Here is an 8,291-nt window from a genome sequence, read left to right as displayed (position 1 = left end):
GAATTATTTTACTGTGGTATTGAACTGATTTTGGACAAGGGCAAAGAAATGCATGAGATTTGTATATGCCTCATATTTATAATGCATAAGATATATCCAAGTGGTACGTGAGAAATCATTGATTATAGTGAGAAAATAATGTGAACCACAAATGGAAGGAGTATGGTAGCCACCCCAAATTTCACAAAATATTCTATTGAAAGTAAAAGAACTTTTATTATCATTAAAGGAAAAGGGCAAACATGTATGCTTAGAACGAGCACAAATATCACAATCCAAAACAACATGAGAATTATTAAATAATTGGGGAATAAGAAGACGGGAAGGATGACCTAGGCGACGGTGCCACAAGTCTTTATTAGCAATGGATTGCACAGAGAGAGCTAGAACATTGTTGGGCCCGTACACATAGAGCCCATTGTAAAAATCACCTGTTTCAATCAGCCTCGTCGACTATGGGTCCTGAAATGAAAAATTTTTAGAGGAAAAAGAAACAATGCAATTTGTGTTAGTGGTAAGCTGAGGGACAAATAAGAGATTAAAATGAAAGTCAGGGATAAAATAGACATTTGAAAGAGTAAGGGAAGGGGAGAGTGTGCAATTGCTGATACCCTTAATAGAGAGGGTGTGACGCCCCCAAAATCCCCACGCCCGAACACGGGGAAATTGAGACGATGGGATGGTGACAGAGGGTATGACCATTTGGCAATCTCACGAAGAGGGAAGAGGGAGGGGGCTGCAAATCAGAGAACACACGTCGGTTGTGGTGCATGTGGGTGCTAGCGCCACTGTCCAACGCCCAGTTGCAGTGGCTATTGAAGGAGGAGGAAGTAAAAGTGGCATTACCGACAAAATTAGAGGAAAGAGGTGTCGAAATGAGCAAGTCCAGCAATTTTTGGTAGAGCTCCGGCATCAATCCCGATACCGAAGACCTGTTTGAGGAGAAAGAGGCCTGATTTGCTACAAGAGCCAAGCCAAGCAGTGGTTTGCCAAGAAAAGAGAGGCACGGCTTGGAACATGGATCGCGGCCAGGTGGGTACCCGATAACTCTCCAACATCAGTCACGAGTGTGCCCGTTTTGCCACATTTAGTGCAACAAAGGTTGCTTTTGGTGTTGCTGGAGTTGGTTGCAACGAAGGCCATGGATTCTGCCTGTAGTGGTCGAATGTGAAGGAGGTGCTGCTGCTCTTCCTTAAACAAGATAGAAAAAACCTTGGTGATGGGGGGAAGGGGTTCCATAGCTAGGATTTGGGTTCTAAGTTGGGTAAAGGACTTATTTAGGCGAAGAAGAAACTGGGAGACACGTTCATCGTCGGATTGTTTTCGCAAATCCTTGAGGTCATTTTAGTTTTGAAGATCGTTGAGTTCATCCCATGTTTGTTTGATATGGTTGTAATATTCATGAATGGAGTTGGTGTTTTGTTGCAAAGAGGAAAGTTCATGCTTGAGGTGATAGAGACAGGCATTATTGCTGTGGCCGAAGCAAGATTGGAGGTCAAGCCAAACTTCTCATAGGTCTGTGTGGTATTCAAGGGAGTTGGCTAGAGATGGATTGATGGAGTTTAAAATCGAGGTAAGGACCATGTCCTTGGTTTGGTTTCACTGTTTGTATTCAAGAGAGCTAAGATCAGGGGTGGGGAGAGAGCCATTGACAAAACTGAGCTTATTCTTGGCATTGAGTACTCAGGTCATGTCTTTTTGCCAATTTGAGAAATTTTCTCCTGTGAGGAAACTATAAATAAGAATTAAATTAGGGGAATCAGAGGGATGGATGGTGTATGGAGATAGGACAGTGGAGGAGGAAGAGGAGGAAGAAGAGTCCATGGAGGCCTCATGTAGGGTAGGGATCATGTTTAGGCCGATACCATGTCAAGAATGTGAAAAACTGAATAATTTTTATTTCAATCACTTGTCGATTACAATGATACATTGCTAGTTAAATAGATACAAGAAGCTAGACTAAGTATGGAAAGAAACAAATGTAAGGAAAGAATTTACAAATCAATGACTATTCCTAAAATAATGAAATTGATTCCTTGGTTGATTTCGTGCAAATTAGAATCCTGTGAATGAGCTGATTTGATTGTGTCAATAACCTCCATAACCAGATTTTCTAATCTTGAAAAAGAAACAGCTAGTTCTTGTTGTAACTCATCAACTAATAGCTTGCAATCTGACTCTAATAACATATTAGTAATATTAAATATTATATTAATTAGCAATTTAATATATAATATAAATTGATTTTATATATAAAATTATATAAATTATAAAAAATCATATAAAAATTATTTTATATAATATAAATAAATTAAAATTTATATCTATATATGAATCGGTTCGGTCCAGTGTTAGAAAAAAAAAAAAAAAGAACTAGACTGGTTATGACCGGTTTTAAGAAAAATGAAACCAATATCAAATTAAATCGGTTTTGAACCAGACCAAACCCATGCTAACACAAAACAACATATGGGCAGATTCAGCGCGACACAATAAATCATTGTCAAAAGAAAGGACGTACCAATTGCCAACGTCATAAGGAGAAGCCAAAGATGAAAAAGGGGCAGCCAAGGTGACGAGGAGGAAAACAGATTAAAGTCTCATTGACACACATGAGTCAAAAATTTGCAGGGCACCAGCTCTGTGAGGAAAGCCAACAATATTTGTTGAAAGGAGGTGGAGCAAATCAAATGGAGCGTGCTTCATGTAGTTTGCAAAGTCATGCATAATTAGATTGATAGCATGCAAGGCCTACACAACTTACAAGTGAGTACGTACAAATCATTAGATGTGATAGATTGAATAGCAAAAAACACATTAGTAGGGCGCATAGCTTGGTGAAGGCTCGAAAGTAGTGCATTGGCCTCATGTATCCAAAATGGAAAAACAATTAGGAAACACGGCTAGGCTTTGTGAGGAGGAAAGGAAGAGAGGCCGATAAGGTGGGAGAAAGAAGGTCCCTCAATTTAGATTGGTTGTGGAGAGGAGAGGGTTCTACTGTCATAGATCATGGAGGCACTTTAATTAAGAGTATATGCCATAAAAATAAAAAATTATATTTCATGTCATTTTTTTCTTGACTTAAGAATGTGGTTTTGTATCATATTTGCAATTAAAAATTCAATCAAGTTGTGGCATGCATTGAAACGGTCAAAGGGATTAATCAGAGCTTATCAAACCCCCCTCCGATGCTCAAGTTAGTAATGATCAAAAGATTAGAAAACCCAATAAAAAGAATATTTCCACTACACCCTTTGATTATTTTTCATCCAATAGAGTTGTCACTGAAGCCTATGAATTGTGATAGTTTATATGCACTCCACCCTCAGTTTTTGGGTCATAGCTAAAATAGCATATTGTGTAATATTGTGATTTCTTGGCAAAAATATTCAGCATAATATTAAATTTATAATCACAAGAAAAGCTAGCCTTCGACTGAAAAGACTGTAAATAATACAAAATGCTTGCATGCATTGAATTGAACCAATCAACTTATTTTTTTAAGGTAATAGTTTTATATCATTTTCTTGGTAGGTTTTGAAAAGGGCACCAGACCTTGGACTTGGAGGATCCAGCTAGCTTTCTTACATCAATCCAGCCAAATCTTGAACTCAATTGGAAGAATCACACATCACATGTACAAGCTGCTGATCATGATGGTTGCATGAATCATACCTCCAATCCATTCAACAAAGGGTTTCAATTGCATGGAATCTTGGTGACAATGTCCGATTCTATTGTAACTTTTTTTTATATATATAGAAATATGTTTTATTGCATTCATTCAATAAACGAAGTTATAACTGTGACTTATAAGTCAAGAGAACCAGACTATAAAATCAACTAACGCAACTGCTCAGGAGCTTCCCCGCACATAAAGTGACGGACATTGTCTAAAATTTCTAGAACTCTCAAAAGAGAGAGTTAACGCTCTGTATGACCAGAGACTGGATGGCCCCTCCAACCTCCAACGAGGCAAAATACGGGGACAAATACCATGAACAAATAGTCCAATAACATATACCTAGACTAAAACTAAAAAACACAGACAACCTACACAACAAAACCAACAAAACAAACCAACCACAAGCACGGTGTGAGCCCTGACGGCACACCCTCCATAGGCAATCGGCATTACGAGCCCTAACGGCATGAGCACCCAGCTTGTGTACAGACCACATAAACCTCCTCAGCGAAGGCCGGCCGTACAATCACCGGTTGTAACACCGCCCGCCACTCTCAGCTCTTTGCCTTAGATTGAGGCCGCCCAACAGCTCATCACCTCACCATGGACTACAAAAAAACAAACGTACAAAACACCAAAACCAACACAAAACACTGCAGCACAGGTAGTGAAAATACAACTAACGAACAATACACCAAACAAACCCACTGAAACGGAGGCGGAAGACACAAAAAATAGAGGTTGTGGTGCGAGAGTAGCTGGAGGAGAGCAGACGGTCGGAAAGTGCTTTTCCAAAATCTGGGGTCCCAGAAAAGCCTAGATTTGAAACGGTCGGTAGCTCCCTAGTGGCGCATGGCGGCCACGCTCTGGAGCATCCGAGACTTCGTCCCGCACATGTGAGTTACGCGCCACTCCGTTTGGCGCCGCGTTCAATGGACTTGAAGATTGGCAGCTGGCGAACCTCCTGGCGGGGCGCTTGTTGGCGGATGGCGGCTAGAAGGCAACACAGTCGGCACTCCTCCTTATTTGCCTGAAAACACTAACTACACAACGAAAACTAAAACAAAATCAAACGAGAAACAGAGTACTGTGCTAAGAAAAGAGAAAAATGGGATATTTTTCGATTCTATTGTAACTTGAACATTGTTTTTGGGTAAATTTTTTTCATAATGCTTGTTTCAATTGGGACGATGGTGCACTATTCTGATTGAGAATAATGGATCAGGATTTCTTATAATTTTCTGGCTCAAACATTTTCAACAATTCAAAGAAATTGTCAACCCTCTACATCACACACCGTACACCTGTTTTATTTTATTTTTTAATTTCTATTAAACTAATTGAGTTCTTTTATTCATCATCCCTACAACACATACTTGTTAAGGGAAAGCATAAAAAGATAAAAAATCAAAATAGGTATGTGGTGTAAGAATGATAAGTAGAATTTTTTTTCGCAATATGTACAATTGATAATTAAAAAAATATAGCGCTTGATTATATTTTTTTTTTTATCTTATTTTCGGAAAAGGTTCCACAACTTATTTTTACTATCCCATGATCACCATTTTATTGTCACCGTGTTTTGCATTGTTGCTCTTTCGCCCTAGCAATTATGCTATAATTGTAATTTGTGAATTGAGAAGTCTTTCGAGAAATCTTTTAGCTATGAAGATATCTCGTGAAAATAAATTCAAAAGCTGATGTGGTTTAATATAGTACGTTAGATTGTAAAACTATTTTTATTATAAAATAAATCTAATACATTATATGAAACCATATGGGTTTATTTCTATGGGATCTCTTTGTAACGATAACAATACTATAGTGTTTAAAGTTTCTCTCTCATTGTTCTTCTTCCCTTTTCCATTTCAATTTTTATTGCATTCCAAACTCTGTTAGAGCAAGAAATGAAAGCCATAAACTGATCCTTACATTTAAAATATGCATATATGACTTGAATTTGATCACAAAATCCCATTTAAATTTTCCAAAATAATATCAACACTAATATTGCTTATAAACCAAATTGATTCAACCAGAATGCCCTCACATACTGTGGTATTTGTAGTAGAGGCTCTTAACAGTGCTCCCTCTAGAGCATTGTTAATAGATTATGTACATGTAAATGACATTTTTTATAAATGTAAGATGAAATTGGATTTTGATTATTCCATTTATATTAGTTTCCATATTGGAATAGCTATTTTTTTATTATATAACAATAAAATAATATAAGATAAATTTAGATTTGGCTATTCACATCAAATATCCAGATTAAATTATCCATTTATTCATTATATAGTAATGAGTAATTAATAATTAAAAAAAATTAAACATTTTATTTTATCATATTTGACTATTTTACCTATTATATGTTAATTAGTAATCATATTCTAATTAAATTATGGGTTAAAAATTATATTTTTCAATTTTATGTACTCCATTTTCCAATCCAACCATGTTCATTTCCTACCAAACATTCTGAAAATATCCAGAGGAGAGAGGGAGAGTTACAAAAAAACAATAAAACAAAGATTTGTTCCCAGTACAATAACAATCAAATTTTATTTTATTTTTACATTTACTATAGCTAAAAGCTAAATAATTTGATATTGACTAATATGTTGCAAGCCACTTTTTTCTCTAACAGCTAAAAAGTTGGGTTATTTTTTAAAATGGCTAATCCGTTAACAATGCTCTAAAGTTAGTTTGATTATACAAAATCAAATTATATCATCTCATTTTATATAATTATTACAATTTTTTTAAATTTTAAAACAAAACTAATATTAAAAAACTATATTATAACAATATTTTATTTAACTTCCAACAAAATATCTCATCTCATCTCATCTCATATCATCTGAACTATATGACCAAACTAAATTTTTCTATTCAAACAACCGTTAAGGTGACCACTCGCTTGGTCCTTTGTAACAGTATATCGACTATTTGGATTTGGTCTTGATATTGTAGAATCATGGTAGGGAGTCCCAGCCTCTTACCTTTAATATCCTGAAAAGTTTATATAATTATTACTATTTGCCTATAAATTATAAATAAATTCAAAACAAGTTTCTACTTGCCACCCGTTCTTGTCCCAAGTATTATATATAGAGACACATGCGCACACAGCAGTAGAGAAGGATATATAATTAGGCAGAGAAGGCAAACAACATTCAGCAACAATAACATGACAACAATGGCCAAGTCTTCCTATGTTCTTCTGATCACCTTTTCCTTCTCCATCACAGCTCTCATCATCTCAGCCTCCACCACCACCTTTGCGGACAAGGCAAGCGTTGATAACCGCTTAAGCTGGGTGCCGGAGCACAGCTGCCAAGGTTCCATCGCCGAGTGCATGGCTGCAGACTATGAACACGACATGGATACAGAGATCAACAGGCGTATCTTGGCCACCACCCAGACCATAAGCTATGGAGCTCTGCAAAGGGACACTGTACCATGCTCTCAAAGGGGTGCATCCTACTACAACTGCCAGTCAGGTGCGGAGGCTAACCCCTACAGTCGTGGTTGCAGTGCCATCACCCGTTGCCGCAGCTAAAAGTAGCGCTATTTTATCTTGTTTTTCATTTCTAGAAATGTTGTTCATCTCATAAATGTGTAACGTGAGTGAACTAATTAAGAAGTATTGGGATTTAGTTGTAGGATCCGGTGATCTCTCTTGTGTTTGGTGCTGTCTTATTTTATTTTGCTTTTTTTTTTTCTTTTTTTCTTTTTTTTCTTTTTTTTGTTATTTGCGATTGAAAGGTGATTATATCTTCTTCTATTGGTTGCTGTTCTCTTCTTTTCGTCGATGATCTCAAACTTTGACCTCCTTGGAAAGTGTAATTGTCGGACCACTTGGTTCTTTCAAACTCAGTTCCCAACTTCCCATCACGTAAAGAGTTCTCTTTTTGTTTTCCTTTTTTGTCCCTGGAGGGGACAAATGATTTTGAGTAAAATGATACCAAGTTTTAAATTTTCCATGCAAAGAAATCTGGAAAATCAAATACCAACTGGAAATCTTTCAGGAAACCGACAGGTTATGATCCTAACTTCTAAGTTTCTTTACATGTAATTCTTAGATTTATAAATTATTCTGGGGAACCTCGTCTGAGTAGGAGGTGAAGATACATCTATTAGACATTATGACACTTTTCATGGAGAATCCCTAATTTGTGAAGCAGGAAGATTAAGTTGAACATGCAGAATTGTACTGGTACAACAGTTTCAATCATAGAGGCTCAAGATTTCTTACAAATTTGTCAAAACAAAGTTGTGTTTGGAGGATGTCAAAATTATGATTCTCAGGGTCTAGTACCTGGACATGCTCACAAGTAAAACAGAATTAATTGTCAAACTCTCTGCAGACACTGAAAATGGCATATATCAAATTCCAATGCAATGAAATTTCTTATATTGTTCTGATCCAAATACCTTTTATGGGATAGACCCAGCATGTGAACCCTACTGTATTACACGTTGCCCGTGGACAATGGGAACCTTAACATATAATGCCATGGGTTTCACATGCTGGGTCTATTTCTCCAAATTGTACAGAGATCTTGGTTAGAAAATTATAAGAAATCTTGCTCCAATTTGA

General features: G+C 36.7%; 1 protein-coding gene across 1 annotated transcript; it reads left to right on the top strand.

Moving 5' to 3' along the window:
• Window positions 1-6,750: 6,750 nt before the first annotated feature.
• LOC122317844 (protein RALF-like 33) lies at window positions 6,751-7,414 on the top strand. The gene has a single exon (XM_043134886.1). It carries the CDS (start codon window positions 6,879-6,881, stop codon window positions 7,248-7,250), a length of 372 nt encoding a protein of 123 aa, XP_042990820.1. The 5' UTR covers window positions 6,751-6,878; the 3' UTR covers window positions 7,251-7,414.
• The last annotated feature ends 877 nt before the right edge of the window (window positions 7,415-8,291 follow it).

Source organism: Carya illinoinensis, chromosome 8, assembly GCF_018687715.1.
Source record: "Carya illinoinensis cultivar Pawnee chromosome 8, C.illinoinensisPawnee_v1, whole genome shotgun sequence".
NCBI lineage: Eukaryota > Viridiplantae > Streptophyta > Magnoliopsida > Fagales > Juglandaceae > Carya > Carya illinoinensis.
The sequence above is the reverse complement of the archived record's forward strand: the minus strand, read 5'-3'. Positions and strand labels throughout refer to the sequence as shown.

What these genes read in the sequence shown, in the direction of transcription:
- LOC122317844 (XM_043134886.1), top strand. Translation starts at nt 6,879, where the DNA reads ATGACAACAATGGCCAAGTCTTCCTATGTTCTTCTGATCACCTTTTCC.